The sequence below is a fragment of the Macrotis lagotis genome, chromosome 4 (genome assembly GCF_037893015.1).
Source record: "Macrotis lagotis isolate mMagLag1 chromosome 4, bilby.v1.9.chrom.fasta, whole genome shotgun sequence".
Taxonomy (NCBI): domain Eukaryota; kingdom Metazoa; phylum Chordata; class Mammalia; order Peramelemorphia; family Peramelidae; genus Macrotis; species Macrotis lagotis.
The window spans coordinates 70,623,869-70,642,525 of NC_133661.1; the positions used below are offsets into that span (position 1 = coordinate 70,623,869).

General features: G+C 40.5%; 1 protein-coding gene across 1 annotated transcript in view; it reads right to left on the bottom strand.

Moving 5' to 3' along the window:
• ANTXRL (ANTXR like) overlaps positions 1–18,404 on the bottom strand; it is a 91,050-nt gene extending 72,646 nt beyond the window's left edge. Inside the window, exon 1 of the mRNA XM_074233086.1 lies at positions 18,177–18,404. Coding sequence (XP_074089187.1) covers positions 18,177–18,331 — 155 coding nt within the window. The 5' untranslated portion in view covers positions 18,332–18,404. The remainder of the gene's footprint in view (positions 1–18,176) is intronic.
• Between the last annotated feature and the right edge of the window lie 253 nt (positions 18,405–18,657).

An 18,657-nucleotide genomic window follows, 5' to 3' on the forward strand; every position in this document is an offset into this window, starting at 1 on the left:
AAGCAAAATAAAAGTTGACTTTTATATATCATTTTATGATTTGCAAAGTCAGAGGATCCTAGATTTACAGCTAGAAAGAATCTTAGAAGGTCATCAAGTCCAACCCCTTTATTTTACAGATGAGAAAACTGAGGCATAGATCCTTTTTTTCCTATGGTACAATAGCTAGTAAGTATCTGAGGCAGGAGGTGACGAGTCAAGTCTTAATGATTCCAAGTGCAATGCCTTACTGGCACAAATGTTATTGTCTCTGTTTTTTAGATGAAGAAATTGAGTTGACTCACCTAAGGTCTTTTATGTGAGGAATGGTGCTAGATGCTCATTCTATATAAAGCAATATGACTACCCCTTCAAGAGGTTACATTTCAAAGTACATGAAACATCCATCAATACAGTAATCAAATATAGTACTTGCTATTAGCTCCTTTGTTGGAACATAATTTATTTTTCTTTTCTATTTTCTTCCCTTCCCCTATTGCCCTGTGTTAAGACTTGAAGTGGAACAACACAAAGGAAAGTAAATATCAAATACAGATGATAGGAAAGGACAAGATCTTCATCCCTTGCATCCTAAGCTAATGCTCTAGGAAAGGGGGCAAGCATGGAGGAGGATTTTGCATGAGATTATTCCAGATATATACAAGATGGTGAGTGGGGGAGGGTCAGTTGGAGATAGAACCAAGTCTTGATTGGAAGGATTCCCAAATTGGTCACAGAGTTGAAGAAGGAAGAGGAAATGGGATATAACAGAGCAGTGAAAGGAACTGAGGGTGTTTTAGCTCAGAAGACAGAAGACCCAGCAGGGCTGCCTTAAGTTTAAGGCTTGCCTTCAAAGCATCATAAGATGAACAAGAGACTAGAATCATTCTGTATAGCTCCCAAGGAACCTTAGGTCCAATATGGAGAAATTATAGGAAGACAGCTCATTTATGATGATGGACTTTCTACCAGACAGAACTAACTGGAAATAGAATGGGGCTACGTTATGTGGTAGTGACCTCCCCATCACTGGAACTGTTCCAGCAGAAGGAGAATATCAGGGTTCTTATAATGGGAATTCTTACACTGAATGGGAAGTTGGAATAAATGGCTTCAAGTATCTTCTAGTCCTCAGATCCTGTTCAAGTGATATCAAATAAATCCCTTTCTATTCTTTGAATATGGAAATATTAATGTTTATTGAAGTTCATTAGATTTTTTAAATTCTAAAAATAAAAGATTTTATGAAATAATGAAAAGATGACTTTAGCAAAGATCCTTTCAATCCCACTGAGATAACTGTGATGCCCAAATCAAGAAGAAAAGCCCAGAGAAGATGAACCTGAGCAAAATAGAAAGAAAGAACATCCCCCATGCAAGAAGTTAGATTTTTTTCTTTTTTCAGGAACAAGCCCCACAAGTTTGGTTTCAGATCCTTTCTTCCACTCTGTTCACCTCCTCCTAAAATAAATTTTAGAGTTGGAGTCTCATGTTGTATTCTAAACCCCATTATAAAATGATTTGTAACTACATCATTTTGGATATTCTGCAGGTCAATGGAAAAACCCTGAATTGAAAGTCAGAGGATTTGGGGTTCTCATCTTAATTCTGTACTAGTTAGCTGTAGAAACTTGAGCAGGTCATTTTCTTCTCTGAGCCTCACTTTTCTCATCTGTAAGATGAGGAATTGAATTAGATGACTCATTCAACACTAAATATTTCGATTCCTTGAATCACACACAGTAACCTTCTACAATCTTATTACTCAATTCAAACTGTTCTTTCCAAGTCACCAGCAATATTTTAAGAACCAAATCTAATAGACTGTTCTTTTTCCTTGTCTTCCTTAATTGAGAGAGGTAGAGAGATAGAGACAGAGTTAGACATAGAGAGAAATAGAAGCTTTAGGAGAGAAACAGAGGGAGAAAGAGACAGAGAGATAGACAGACATACAGAAAGACAGACACACAGAGACAAAAAGACAGAGATAGACAGAAACAGATAGAGACACGAGACCAAAAGATGGAGATAGAAGGAGAGGGAGTGGCAAGAAGAGACAGATAATTGATTTTTTGACCTTCATTCTCGAAGAAGACCATGACATCAGGGAGGTGATGCCATGACAAGCATATGAATTGGATTTGAGTGGGGAGGGGAGGGAGGACTGTACTAAGTCACCAGACTCACTTTCTCCTCCAGAGTCATCTGGGTCCAGTGGCCAGAAATGAATCAGGATGAATGGAGATGGTCCTCAATGGGTGGTGATCAGGGTTAAGTGACTTGTTCAAGGTTATACATCTAGAATGTATCAAATGTCTGAGGTAAGATTTGGACTTAGATCCTGACACCAGAGTTGGTGCTCCATCCCACTGCACCACCTTCCTGCATAGGATCTAAATGTACAAAAAAAGACAGAGGGAATGAAAGACAGAGCTATTGAGAGAGAGAGAGAGAGAGAGAGAGAGAGAGAGAGAGAGACAGAGAGAGACAGAGACAGAGACAGAGAACAGACAGACAAAAATAGAGACAGAGACAGACAGAGAAACTAAAATAATTTTTGGCTAATTTGTTTACAGACAAAAGGGCTAGCCTATAATCAGATAATTGAGTTTCCTCCTTAAGATCTGCTGGAAGTACTCGTTCTAATGAATAGGCTTGTCTTTCCTTATTCCAGCAGCCAGTGTGATAGTCGAAGTGGTAAGGAGAAGATAGAGCTTCTCCGTCACCATTCACCTCTTTCCTCCTTCAAGAGCCAGGATAACAATACCCTAGTCCCATCACATCTCCATTTCGAGCTACTTCCTCCCGCTTGGCTCAGCCACTCAGGCCGATGGTGGAGACAGGATGAAAATATACACGAATAGCTAAGGAACGAGAAGTTCCCAATTGTTTTTAAAAAAAATCACAATAAAGTCTTTTATTCTTATTATTACAAACCTAGGATCTCAATGGTGTGAGAAATTCTGGTGTGGAATCTCTTTCCACCAATGCAGGTAGCCAATTAGGATGTAGTGTTTTGGCTTAGATTGTTGCCTGTTGACCCAGACACATTAAATTACTTGCCTGAGGTCCTATGGCTAGCATGTATCAAAAGCAGGATTTGAACCATGACCTTCCTGTTTACAAATTCTCTGTCTGCTCTCTTGGTCAAATGATACAGATGATAACTCATTTTTAGATATATAAAAGGTTTTTCCTGTAACAGCTCAGTGAGGTAGGTAGTACAAGTATTATGATCGTCATTTTGCAACCAAGAAATAAAGTTTGCCAAGAGTCTCACAGCTGGTTCTAATAATAACTGACTTTTATATAGTGTTTGAAAGTTCGATAATAACAACTTACAGCATTTATAAAACACTTTAATGTTCCTAAATAACTCCACATATAGTATCCACTTGATCTTCACAACAACTCTGTGAGGGAAATGCTATTTCTAATTCCCAACTGGGAAGTTAAATGACTTCCCCAGAGCCATACCAGTTAGTGTTTGAGACAGTATTTGAATTGTGGGTATCCTGACTCTAAGACAAGTTCCCTATCCACCTTGCCCCTTTGCATCCATGATCTCATTTTGATCTTCAAAGTAAACCTGGGAGGTACCTATTGGAGGTGGGATTCAAACTCAGGTGTCCTGACTCTAATGATAGTAGTCTTTTTTTTTTTTTTTTTTTTTTTTTTTTAGTTTTTGCTAGGCAATGGGGTTAAGTGGCTTACCCAAGGCCACACAGCTAGCTAACTATTAAGTGTCTGAGGCCCGATTTGAACTCAGGTCCTCCTGACTTCAGGGCCAGTGCTCTATCCACTGCGCCACCTAGCTGCCCCCTAATGATAGTAGTCTTAAGCATGCAAGTAGTGTCACACCTGAACTGTTCAAAGGTTTTTCTATTCAATGCCATACTACACAGACCAGTCCATTTGTATTTCCAGATTATGATCTGCTTATGGTGAAGCCTAAGCTTTGAGCATGAATTCATAACAGCAGCTCATGGGGGAGAATTTACCACATGGCCCACTTTCTTGGATTGGCTGTGAAATGCCAACCTTTTCCTCCAAACATCTGGATTGCTGTCTCCCCCTCCCCCCAAGGCTGATTCAGTGCCAAGGAAGGCCCTGGGTATGAATCACAAGTCAACAAAGAATATACCACATGAAGGAAGGCAAATAAATAAACAGAAAAGCCGGGACAGTGGTTAGGGATCTAGCAGAGTAAGTGTTTCAACAACCAAGTGATTACCTTGGCTGATCTACACAACAAAGGCTTACAAGGAGGCCTGACTGTACTTCCAAACCCATGAGCCAATAGCAAGGAGTCCAATCCTAGCTTGAAATTCTCTAAAACAATGACATGACTCTTCCTCAGGAGTTGTCCCTACTATGAAACCACCAGGAAAACCCAAAGCATTTAAGACCAGTCATTTTGTATGCAATGGAAAATCCACTGGTGTATTATAAGATTTGGGCAGAGATGGTCAGGGGCCTGTTAATCAGTCATTCTCTTGAAGGGAGAATGTAGGCATAGGGGATGGGTCCCAGGCTGGACTGCCTTGGGTTAGCTAGCCTTGAAGGGTGGTGCTAGCATTCCTCATCTAACATGACAATGCCTTAAAATGCCTTCACTGTGATCCATTTCTGGGCATCAATATTTATTAAACTTCTACTAAGCTTAAAACATTGTGCTTCACTTAGGAGGATACAACAAGGCAACTAAGAGCCCCAGGGGGATATAACTCTCAATTCAAATCTTCCTTCAGGTAACTTAGCTCTGGGCAATTACTTAACCTCTCCCAAAATTTAGTTTCTTAATCTGCAAAATAAAGATAAATAATTGCATCTACTACTCAGATTGGTTGTGATGAGAAAATCAGATAATATTTATAAAATACTTTGCAAGCTTTAATGTATTATATAAATGCTTTTGTTTTTGTTCAGTTGTTTCAGACTCTTTGTGACCCCATTTGGGGTTTTCTAAAGATACTGGAATGGTTTGCCATTTCCTTTTCCAGTTCATTTTACAACTGAGAAAACTGAGGCAAAGAGAGAACACAAACAACTGAGGAGGATCAGGGAAGAGAATCAAAATTTAGAAGAGATATAAATTTGGGAATTGCCTAATAGGGATGACAAATAAAACTAAGAGAGAAAGAGTACATCCAAGAGAGAACATTGAGGGACAAATACTTAGGGAGTGTGAGACAGATAAAGTGAGATTGAAGAAGGTTAAGAAGGAGGAGTAGATGAACCAAACAGGAGCAATACCATAGAAACCAAGATTCAATTCAATTCATTTCAATTCAACAAAAATTTAAGTAACCATCATATTTAAGTTATTTTGGAGTGGGGATACAAAGATAAGAAGGAGGCAGTTCCTGCCTTCAAGGAACTTACACTCTTCAGAAAGGATGCAGCATATAGGAAAACTAAGGAGGGAGAGGGCACTAGCTAATCCTGCTAGAGGTGGTGGCAGGCATCAAGCAAGAGCCTTCAGACAGAGGTGAGGACGGATTCCAGTCATGGTAAATGGTTTGTGTAAAGGAGAGAAGTAAGAAATACAATATCCAGTTTAGACAATAGCTAGTGCTTCAATTTGTTTGGAATTCAGAAGTTGTGAGGGGGAAATGGTATGAAATAAGATTTGAAAAGGATAGAGTTAGATTGAATGAATAAGTGAACACTTACTAAGAGCCAGGAACATTACAAATGCTAACTATGCTAAGTAGGGGGAATACAGGTAGAAAGAAGCAAGATAATCTAATGGGGGAAGACAACATCAAGGGAACTGGGGGGGAGATGGATGGGACATTGTAAAACCACAATTTGCAAGTGGCTGGCCAGTGGATATAGGGCATATCTTGTTGCAGGCAAGATGAAGTGAAAACTTGGCAGACACAGGAGTAGAGTCCAGCTTCAACTGAGAAGGGAGTGAGGATGTTGGCTCGAGTAGAAGCAGCATGGTTTGGAAATGAACAAGAAAATTATGATGGATTTTAAATGCTGGGAGAGAAGGAGTTTGTATCTTAATACAGGCAATATACTATCACTACATGATATTGAGAATATCAGCATTCTGACTATTTGAGAAAGAGAAGGGCATAGTCAGATGTGTTTTAGGAAGATTTGGGTGAAGTACCTGAGGCATGAATTAGAGAACAAAGAAACTGAAATCAGGATGTCAATTAGGAGATATTCGAAGGTTTCTAAGAGAAGAAGTAATGAGAGCTGTCCTAAAGTTGTAACCGAATGAGTAGGAAAAAAGGGATTAAATATGAGAAACATTTTGAAAGAAGGATATTGAAGAGAAGATATTCAATAGACAACTGTTGAGTGGGACTGAAGTTCAGGAGAGAGACTGGAGACATTTTGATTGGGGAGTCATCTTCTATCTCTCAGATTACAATCCTCTGCCCTCTGAATCTTTGAGAAAATTTTCATTTGTTCTCAGTAGATCTATCAATAGTCAATCAGTTTCTTCTTTCAGAGATATTTCAAAACAAAGGGCCTGGGGTAGGTAAGACATACATGATGGAACCCATAGATCCTTTGAAAGAGATACTTGTTTCATTTTTGGAAAAAAGTAGTTTTGTGACTTTCTTTTTAAGGAAGTAAAAGAAGGGGACAAATGGGCCAGAAGATCTTTTACATGTAGCTCCACTTGGGAGATGAAAATATAGGGAGATGAAGATGATGGATAAAAGTTCTTATCTTTTAGAGGAATCCTCTAGATTCCCCTATATTCAGAGCAACTATCATCTGGCTGTCATCACCTATACCATATAACTTAACCTGTATGTGGAATGATTTAAAGACAACTGTGTTCATGGTGGGTGAATTCTTCCCTTGCAAAGGCAAGGATTTTTTGGTTACTGCACAGAATTTTCCACTCTTTCTCTTGTCTCTACTCCTCTTTTATAATAGGAGCAATTAGCTTTACCACAGCTACCAGGGAATGTCTTTCCCTTAATGAGGTAAGACCAGTTGTCTGCTGAACAGACTCCAATCATTTTACTCTGGCATCATTTGGCACAATGGAATAACCCTGCATAAGAATATTAAAATTTATCCCACATTCCACATGTTTTTTACCATGTGCTTCTCACTTAAGTGGTAAACAAATAGGAAATAAAATAAATCTAGCTCTTTCTTTGGAGCAATGTATTATTCCTTCCCCAAATTCCTGTTAGTGTTCTTAGGGCACTACTTCCTAACCAGTGCATAGGATGACTCTGGTGAGATCCCCTTCTCCACTTCCCTTCACCATTTGTATATGAAGCCATTCCTATATGGTGTCATAGAGTATTGAGCTTGGGAATCGGGAAGACTGGGTTCAAATCTAGTCTTTGACACTTCCAAATTGTGTGTCCATGGACAAGTAATTTAACTTTAGTTGTCTGAATCTGGGACAACTCTTAAAGGTAATAAGTGAGTCAATCTCTCTGCCTATGAAATCACATGTCCTGGATGTGTATTTATGTGTTCATCTAAAGGTGGAAGAAGATACAGATGGACAGATGGCTGAACCAAAACCAAACAATAAAAATACTTATAAGAAAACAGCAGGTATTTGAGAGAAGCATGATGTCCATGGAGAAAAAGGATAGGTTTCTGATTGGAGGGGGGGGATGCTCCTCAACTTTCAGAGAAAGGGGGGAGGCAAATATAATCCCTACTGGAAAATTCCAACTATACCACAAACTGAAAAAGGATGGGACATATAGCTACTGGTTTTTGATATCAAAGTCAAAGATTATCAGAGCTGGCAGGGATCACAACTACCATCCAGTCCCAAGAGTAACTGAGAAAACATCTCCTCTCCACCTTGTTCTGAAGACCTTTACTGGGAGGGCAAGAACCCTTCCTTTTTCTCAAGCCAACCCATTTCACCTTTTTTGCTATTGTTGCTGTTGCTGCTCAGTTGTATCCTGCTTTTCATGACCCCATATGGGGCTTTCTTGGCAAAGATATTGGAGTGCTCTGACATTTCCTTCTCCAGCTCATTTTACAGAAGAGGAGATTGAGGCAAACAGGGTTAAGTGACTTGGTCAAAGTCACATAACTAGTAAGTATCTGAGGACATGTTTGAAAGTCAGGTCTTCCTGATTCCAGATCCAATACTCTTATCTGCCAAGCCATTTAACTACCTCTTTTAGATAAGGTTAATTGTCAGGCAATCTTTCTTGATATTAAACTAACTTATCTCCTTATGCTCCTATTTCTACCATCTGGGACCAAGTGGAATAATCGCTTTTCTGTTAAATGATATCTCTTTATGAACTTGAAGCAGCCATCATTGTTTCCCTTATAAGGCTTCTTTTTCTCCATACTAAACATTCCCAGTTTCTTCAGCTGAGCATTCAATAGCAAGATCCTCAGACCCTTCAGCATGCTGGTAATCTTTTTCTTAGACAGCTTCCAACTGATGAGAATGCTCAGCACTAAATACAGAAGTGCAGATGTAGTTGAAGCCAGAAAACATACAGGGGAAATATCACAACCCCAGAAATTAGATCAACGTCCTTGTTCCAGTTTAGAAAAAAGAAATAGAAGTGTGGTGAGTATGGGTCAGGGCCTTTCATTCTAAGAGCAATCCTGCAGAATTAGCATACCAGTGGTTTGTGCTCATTCCTTTTTTTTCCAAAGTCTAAGGAGTGAGTAGAGGCAAAGCTTAAAGCTTAATAGAGAAAAGAACAGGATACTCATCTACCCTTCTTGATTATTCTTTGCTCTGACTTTGGAGACCCGAAGAGGAATGTGTCAAAGGTCATGACTTGAAGAAATTTTAAAAAAAAAGCTCTTGAGATGAAAGGGCACAGGGAAATGAGTTTTGTTTAGTTTTTGACTGAGTCAGGATCATGGAAAGACTCCTACAAAGAGACAATTTTCATATTGTGAAAAATGTTGGCTTTGGAGTCAGAGATTGGGTTGCCTTGCCATACGCCATCAGTATGATGTGGGTAAGTAAGTTCACCTTTCTCAACCTCAATTTCCTCATCTGTAAAATGAGGAGGGGAGGACAGTGGACTGGATGTCTTCATCAGTCCTTTCCAGATCTAAATCTTTGATCTTTATGAGCCTAGGGCCCTAGTCTGTGAGGTATGCTATTGCCCAACTAGGTCATCCTTTACCACATTTTTCAATTTGAGAGCTCAGATGCATCTTTATTATTGTTATTCAGGGATTAGTCAGTATATGGGCTTTTAAAACATTCTTGGGAAATGGACCATATTGAAGTAATAGGCAACTAAATTCAGTGCAGAGCTTACTCGGACAAAAGGATAACAGGAAGGGAGATGACAAACAGCTAGAGGATTTTAAACTACATTTGCCTTGTTATTAAACAAAAGGTCCCTTATTTAACTCTTTGGTTTTCTTTTCCAGAAAGAGTGGACCTAATTCATTTATGCAAGTTCATTCTGAATCACTTGCCTTCAAAAGCTGGAAAAAGGTCATATTTTTTAAAAAATAAGGAATATAATATCACCATATAGTGTTGGGGAAAGGGCACAAAATTCAAGGAAAAGGACAGTGATTCAAATTTTGGTGGCTGCCACTCAAGACTTGGGTGACCTGGATCAAGTTGCTAATTGCCTTTAGGCCTTGGTTTCTCTACCTGCAAAATGGATAAGTTGGACAAGTAACATTCCAGCTCTATGATTCTAAGATCTAATAATATGCAAAGACTGTTATTGCCTGTATCCCTTTTTAATGGATAGGAACAATGAGTCAAAAAGAGAGGGAATATTGGGGCAGCTAGGTGGTGCAGTGGATAGAGCATTGGCCCTGAGTTAGGAGTACCTGAGTTCAAATCCAGCCTCACACACTTAATTACCTAGCTGCATGGCCTTGGGCAAGTCACTTTACCCCATTGCCATGCAGAAACATAAAAGAGGTGGGGGGGCATGGATATGTTTAGCCACATTCATCAAATCCATATGTGCCTGCCAAAAAGTTCCCCAAGGGTCCCTCCTATTCATTTAGCCTACTATGCTCACATACTTATAGCTCAAATCTCTCTCTACACATGGACCCTCCCATTAGTTTCCATGGTCATAATACATGTAACATAATTGGACCAATTGTTACTGTATGAGAGAAATTGTAATAGGAGTTTTTTCTTATCACAGGCTCCATTTATGGAAGAATAGGCTATTTTAGCATTAGAAATATAGCTAATCCTAAAATTAGGCATCTCAATTTTCTTCCCACCTTCACTAGTAAACTTGGATGCTTGCAGATATCTCACTTCTCTTAAGGCTTAAAACATGAATTAAAAGTTAATAATAATCTGGCAGTGTTATGTAGCAAATAAAGTTGAATTCAGGAAGACCTCAGTTCAAATTCACCTTTGGCATATCCTTCTGTTGCAGTCTTGGACAAGTTTCTAGACCTCTCTAAAAACCAGTTTCCTCAATTATTTTTTTCTTTTTTTTCTTTTTTTAGCTTTTGCAAGGCAATGGGTTTAAGTGGCTTGCCCAAGGCCATGCAGCTAGGTAATTAAGTGTCTGAGGTCTGATTTGAACTCAAGGTACTCCTGGGCCAGTGCTCTATGCACTGTGCCACCTAGCTTCCCCTTCCTCAATTGTTAAAAGAAGTGATTGGTATAGATGACTTTTGAGTTCCTTTTTAAATCTATGATCTCATTTAACACTTGGGGTTTGCAAAACACTTAATATACATGATCTTAACTGAGTCTTATAAACATATTATGAGGTATTATGAAAACTATTATGCCCATTTTATAGGTGAACAGAGGTTAAATATCTTCCTCATAGTCATATTGCTCGTATTATATTTGAAACCAGGTCTTTGTGGCTTCCAGTTCAACCCTCTAATCTTTAAGACAAGCCTATCTTTTTAACTCTCTAATTATTATCTTTTCTCTTTAAACAATGAGGAGATATGAAAATAAAAAATATTATTAGATGGCTAATATATAAAACATATAAAACTCAAAATTCTAAAACAACTTTTACTAATGGACATTTTCTGGTTAAAACTTTGAAAATTCTTCCTATGTATTTCTATGCAATGGAAAAAGCACTGACCTATGTGATCTTGGGTAAGTTGTAACTTCACCAGCCTATAGTTTACTCATCTACTTAATGGATTTGATGGATTCTGAGATCTCTTCCAACTATAGATCTATGAACCTAAAAACAGTGTTTTTTTCTTTTCTCATAACCTAGGAGTATCTATCAAGGAAGGTAGCATTACTGCTTAAAGCTCTCACTGGTGGTGAGGTTCTTTCTGGGGGTCTCTTTGTATTTTTCTACAGGTGACAACATTTTAAGATTAGGTTTCAGGTTCATGGTCCTCTTGGGACCCTACTGCAGACTTTAACTACTTCAAGAGGTCTTTCATTGGGTGACATCATTCTAAGAACCTTTTGTGTTTCTTTAACCTTAGTAGACCTGTACTGCAGGACTCTTCAGAACTTGTGTAACTTATACAAAACAGAACAAAAAAGAAACTCTGAAAGATATCCAAGATTGGAGCACATCCATTAGAGCATCCAGCTCTAGAGAAACCCTTCCAAGAGATTTCAGGAGAACCATGAAATAATCATGCTCTTGTAGGTGCAGCCATGAAGAACCTTGGGCCAAGTAGGTATTGGAGTCTTTAAGGAATCCTGTGTCTTCTAGTGTCTCTCTCAACACAAGAAAAGATTCTATGGTTATGGTTATTTTGTGCAAGTGAACACAAGTAATATCTCCCTGGGGAGCACATAGGCTTCTTGAGGCCAGGATCTGTTTTCTTTTTGTCTTTGTATCTCTAGCACCTACCTAAAGACTGACACCTAGTCAACACATCTTTGTTTAATGAATAAGGCACTATTCTTTGGCGAGAGCAGACTTGGTCCCTTCTCAACTTTCCTTGTGTGACCCTGGGCAGGTATTTAACTTCCCTAAAACAGACACACATCAGGAGGTTAAGTCTCCCAAGGTCATTGTAAGCAACATAGAGCCTAGTATATAGAGAGTACTTTGTAAAACTTTTAAGTGCTTCAGTAGGGATAGTGGCTTTTATTATTAATATCCCAATAACCTCCAGATTCTTTACCCAGGAGACATTCCAAAAATACATCCATGACTACAAAGGCTTTTTCCCTTGCCCTGTTCAGTCCTCACCCTTCCTTGCCCATGGAGTCTCACATTCCCCCCAAGATGGTGCTGAGTCAGAGGGCATCCATTAATAACCAGGTGCTCAAGGGAGAATACCATCTTAGCTTATCAAGTCACTCCTTAATGGACCGTTTCTCCTCAAAATTGGATGGGTCAAGTCTTCAATGAGCAGAGGGTTGATCAACTCCGAATCCCCTGCCTTTTAGCTATCCCACCCCAGTCCACCTTCTCTTCCACTCCTGCTGAATTTATGAAATTGCTGCCAGATCTTCTGACATGCTGGGGAAAATGTTTCCTTTTGGATATAATCTTTTCAGGTCTTTTACACCCCAAATTGTGAACTCAGCAGTATAGATATCTGTGAAATTATAGTTCCTCAGTCATGTTATTTTCCTGGGGCAGTGGATTTTGATTTACTTGTTGACAAGCCCATTCTTGCAGTCCTGAGCTACAAGACTCTACCAGCTCTTTGCTGAATGCCTGAGGAGACAGAAAAATGGACAGAACCCCTGAAATATGGCTCTGTCATTGTTGACAGAATCCCTTTTTTACTGATAGCAGGCCACTGTCAAATTTAATTTCTTTGATCCACTGTGTGTGTGTGTGTGTGTGTGTGTGTGTGTGTGTGTGTGTGTGTGTGTCTTTTCTTGGTAATAGATCTGAATATCAAATATGGAGCAAAGACCTTGGTGGGTTTTTTTTTCTATTGGAGTATCTCTGGCTTAAGCAATGTATCCAAATAGGAGAAAAATCACAGAATCTATGACTTTGTAATTATACAACTTCTGCAAAGAAACCCCATTTTATTGTACCCAATAAGTGATCAACCAGACTTTGATTGAACACTTCTAAGAAGAGGAAAAGCATTTCAGTTTTGGTTAGCTCTAATTATTAGAAATTTTTCCTTATAAGAAGCCACTCTTCATTTCCCCTCAAACAACATCTAAAGTGGTCCAAACATCCCAGTAAACATAGGGAAAAGGAGTGGAAGCAGTTCAGTTTTATATGTCCTGAATAGTAAATATTCGACCAGTGAACATGATGACCTCATACACACTCTACAGGAAGAAGCAGAGGTAAAAGCCAGAGGCTACATCTAGAGGATATGTCAGTAGCTTGATCTCTGACTCCATCTCCATGTCATCTCCATCCTCATTTCCTTTCTGTGAATGGCTAAATCTAAAGGTGGCATGTGGAAATTCCCAAAACAGTGTGACAGAGCAGAAAGAATACTGGATTTGGAATTAAGAGGATCCGGGTTCAAATCCAAACTTCTCCATTTACTACTCTTGCTTCTTCATCTGTTAAATAAGAACTCTGAAGAAGAGGATTTCTAAGTCCTTCAACTTTTCACTCCTCCCCAAGTAAAAGCACCCATATACATATAAAGTTGGAGAAGTCATTGGAATTCTATGGAATGGAGAAAGTGAGTATAAATAAGAATGGAGTTGGAGATGTATCTTTCTTGACAGAGGGAAATAGAATGATGCAATATGTATTGAGGCAAAGAAATATGCTGCCAGAATCCTTCTGGCACAGAATCCTCCCTGCAGCAAAAAACATGAGAGATTCCTGACTCTCTATGACCTCATTTAGTGTTTTCTTGGCAAAGATATTGGAAAGGTTTGCTATTTCCTTCTCCAGCTCATTTTACAGATGAGGAAACTGAGGCAATCCCAGGGTTACCTAGCTAGTGAGTATCTGAAATAAGATTTGAACTCAAGAAGAAGATGTCTTCTTGACACTAGGATGGGCACTCTATCAAGCTTTTAGATAAATCCTTATATTCTTTTCAATCTTTAATGTTACAAAATATCTTGAGGTTCTCTATCCCTCAGCATCCCTTAAATGATGCTATGCACTCCGGGAAAAATATTCAGTATATTCAGAAAATGATTCTCTCAAGCCTACCACAGGTGTAAACAGAACATTTATTCAGTAAATCACTACAGTGAGTTTCCCCACCAAAAATAAATCATAAAAAGGACCTGAGTGTCTAGAAGAAGTCAATATATTTGGCAAAAGGTCTCAAGTCCATATTGTAGGAAGATCTGTCAGAGGAACTGAACATACTTAGCCTGGGGGAATGGAAAGTTCCAAATGTCCTTCAGCATTTGAAGGGCCATCATATGAAGGAAAGATTGAATTTGTTGTTTCCCTCCAGAAGACGGAACCAGGAGTCTTAAGTAGAAGTTGCAAAGAGGTAAATTTAGTCTTGGAATCAGAAAAAAAAGACCTTTCCTCATAATTTCAGGAAGTCAATGCTTTTTAGGCATAAGCTACCTCAAGAAGTGTAGATTCTCCTTCTCTGAAGAACCACAACTGGGGTAGAGATTCCTTTGGAGAATATGCTAGTCTGCATAACCACTGAGGTTCTTCCAACTCCCACATTCTATGAATCTATGATACATTTTCATCCAGTGTAAAAAAAAACCTGAATTAGGTGTCAGAAGATTGACTTCCAGCCCTTAACAGTTGTTTGACCTCAGTTAAGTTGTTGTAACTTCTTTAAATTTATGTTTTTTCATCTGCAAAAATGGAAATCATAATTTCTGCCCTGCCTACCACACAGGGTGAGGGTCAGCACAGTGTGTAAAGTAGGTGCTTAATAAATTTGATTGATTACTTGAAATGGGAATGGTGTCTATATGAAGGTATCCTCAAAATTACAAAGAATTAGACAAATGTCAAGTGTCAGAGATATTGCTATGATGAAATTAATAGTAATTAATCATCAGTAATAGTCATCAGAGACATTTTCCCAACCTCACAGAGAACATGTGGTAGCTAGGCTGTCATTCTACTGAGCCATGAAAAAGATGGTTTTTCCTTTACTGTTCAACACCAGAATAGAGAAGTTTTATTCTTCAGTTCCAGATGGACTATCCTCTTACATCATTCTCTCTGGAGTTCCTATTCCATAATAAACAAATTCGATTTAATCTGAAACCATTCTCTTTTCTTACTCCTAGTTTCTGGTTTTCTATGAGAAAGAGAAGGCAGAGTCTGATGATGAGATCTTTACAGGCTTCCTTCCTGATGATCTAGCATCTCTGACCACCCTTTAATGTACAGGTTGAACTTTCACATATACCCCACTCCTGCTAGACTCACTGATTAAAGTGAAGTTATAAAACTCTTTGTTCTATATTTCCATTGCTAGACTCTTCTTCTATCATCAATCAATAACCTCTCCTGTTTTATGGTTCAAAATATTCACATTTATTATCCAATATAGATCCTAATCATTATCTATCAATCCCCAGGGTATTCTCCTTTCCTCAAAGAGATCAGGACTTGGTTCTCATTGCTTCTATGGTACCCCTCCCCCAATCATCTCAACTGAAGGCTTTGTCTCATACTTCACTGAAATAATTGAACTAATTATCTCCCTCTCTCCAACCCAGACCTATTCTCAACTTTTCCCATCACAGTTGAGGGCACCGTCACTTAGGTTCACAGTCTCATCATCACCCTTGGAGTCCTACTTGTACTCTTCATATAGCCACTCTATTCCCAATTCTTGTAATGTCTGCCTACCTAATACCTCCTGCATACTATTCCCTTCTCCCCACTCTCATACAGCTGTCACCCAGTATAGGCCTTCATCACCTAACACCTGGACTATTGTAATAGCCTTCTGACTGATCTCCTTGACTCCAGTCTTTTCCCATTCCAATCCATTGTCCACTCAGCCAAGCTGACCTTCCTACTCCTCTCCACCTCAATAAGCTCCAGTGCTTACCTTTTGCCTCCAGAAAAAAAAAAAATAGTAAAGCCTTTGTTTAGAATCAGAGTTCTTCATGAATTCACCCCTTCCTACCTTTCCAGTTTTCTTGCACTTTCCACCCCTCCACAAGCCACAAGCCAATCCCAATAACTTACTTCAAGGCATACTTTTAGTTCTTCCTACGTAGCATTTGCTGTTGTTACTCCTTTGCCTTTTCTCTGGCTATCTCCCATGCCTAGAATGCTGTCTTTCACTTCCTTCATGTCTTGACTCAAATCTCATTTTCTCCAAGAGGCCAACTGTGTTTTTCCTTTCTTTGCATTCCTGAGTACTTGGCACAGTGCCTAGTACAAATCAAATATTTAAATGTTTACTGATTGACTGAAGACAGAATAATGAAGAATTCTTCAAAGGCTAATTCTAAAAATAATCTGAGAACACCTTACACAATTCATGTTTTCTCACATCTGCATCTCGATGACCTAAATAGTTTTTGCAAAGCACATGAAAAAGTGAAATATGACTTTAGAAGTTAAAAGCGATCTCTCAAGCCACTATATTTTTTCCAGAGTACAGAGAACTGGTCTTGGAAGTAGGAAGGCCTGGATTCAGATTCTCTCCCTGACATAAAAAGGCTGTGTGACCCTAGGCAAATCACTCAATTTTTCTGTGTCCTGAATCTGTATTCAAGATTATATACTCATAAAGAATAGAAGACTACATGTTACAGTAAAGTTGCTGTAGCAGGAATTCCTTACACAGATGAAATCACAAGTCTGGACAAAATAATGATAATTATCATGGTTATTATTATTATTGCAATAAGCAAGATTGAAATAGCTACAAGAAAATCTGACTATGGTGTTGGTTTTTTTTAAAAGTCATGGAAATTTCAATACATATGACAAACAAAGCAAAAGTTCAACAGCTTGAGGAGAGGTAGCAAGACAAGTTCCAAGGACCTAACATGTATCAATGCTTTTTATGAAGTAATGCAGTGACAAGCTGATGGAAAAGAGTAAAATAATTTGTGCATCCAGGCATGGCTTAAAAAATTATGCCTGAAAGTTCTGAAAATTTGAGGGAGGTGGGAAGGAGGGGAACCTAGGTTGCTAGATCCTTGAGAATCCAAACTTGCATTCTAACACCTAAAAATTGAGTTTTTACCCCACTATGTATCATACAGAGTATAATTGTCAGGCGTTAAAAATATCTGCATTTTTAAAAAAGGAATCAATGTTTTTAAAAAGGTCCTATGGGTCATCTACCCTCTATATATTGTGCCCTAGGCAGTGACTCATCTTGCCTACTCTTAGTCCCAGCTCTGGCAGAAGGATTAAAGAAAACTTCATTGTCCTGTGGCTTTTTTCTTTTTTCTTTTTTTAAATTGAAAGAAAAAAAGAATTCTCGGGATCCTAGGCTTTCAAGCTGGAAGGGATCAGCGAACAGATGCCTCAAGGGTTTTTTTCTGCCTTCTGCAGACAAAGAAGTTTCAGTAGCTGAATCTCTTGGTGACTGTTTGGATTAATGGTACCAGTTTTTCCTCTGGAAGCCTTTGTAACTACTGGCCTTTTTTTGGCCCAGCATCTGGTCTAGCCCCACCCCCTGAAGGCAGCCTTTCACCCCATCTACCCCTCTGCAGAGTAGCTCAAAGCAGCTGCTGAGGGTCCGAGACGTGGGCCAAGCCCGGCTCCCGCTGTGGGCGACTCTGGCTTACAAACACCCCGCTGAGACAAAAGTTAGGTGCGAATGAGGACCCTCAGGGGCCTTATTTGCAAGCACAAGCACCTCCCACCTCCGGGACTTGGGAAACGCTGGGCCTCGATTCCAAGGCTCTCTGCTTTCCAGCTTAACCGCATGTCTTCTATCTCGGAGCCTTAGACATGGCTGGCCTTTAAGGCCTGGCTTTAACTCAGTGGTCCCTTCGGGTCACATCAGGGATACCCAGGCACACTGAGTCGACTTTTCCTGACCCCATGAGCTCGTTTGTCTCTGACTCGTGTGCGTTTGTGCGTGTGCGTGTGCGTGTGTGTGTGTGTGCGCGTGTGCATGTGTGTGCGTGTGTGCCCATCCTTCTGCCCAGACGCCCGAGCTCATGGGGGTGGAGGATCAGACTGGCTCCGATGGGGGGGGGGGGGGCTGTACAGGATCTGGCCTGATTTCCCTCCAAGGGAACGCACGCCTGGCTTCTCCACCTTTCACAGGGCTCTTTGTGTCTGTGGGGAGCTGGGGTGGGGTGGGGAGGGGGCTGCCCCGGCGATCCGCCCCGGGCGCCTCACTAAGCCGCAGGCCTGCCTTCCCGGGGCCAAGTGCAGCCGCGCGCCGGGCCGGGGGCGGGCGCTGCCACTTACTTGTCCAAGATGAAGTAGAGATCGAAGGCGCCGTGGCAGGAGCGCTGCTCCTCCTTGTCCTCCGCGGCTTGGGCGCAGCCACAAGTCCAAGCGACCAAGAGCAGCAGCGAGAAGAAGAGAGCCGAGGCCGGCACTTTAGTCCCCCGACTCGCCATTTTTCTTTGCCCCCCTCCCCGGGCGCCCCCTTCCAGGAACTTTGTGGGGCTAGGCTGGCGCGGGGGCTCCGGCGCCCAGAGCGCGAGGAGAAAGCGTGGAGAGGATGCGGCCGCCCAGTCCGGGCAGCGAGCGCCCAGCCTGCCCACGCTGCTGCGGTGCCTTGGCCAGCCTCTGCCCGGAGCTGCTGCGGGGCTGTGCGCCTTTGGCGGCTTCACCTCAACCCGCCCTCACCCCCTCCCCCCCTCCCATCGCCTCTCCCCTCCTCCGGCGCTGCCTCTCCAAAGGAGGCTGGCTTTGGGGAGAGGAGCCCAGCCCCGGCTGCCTT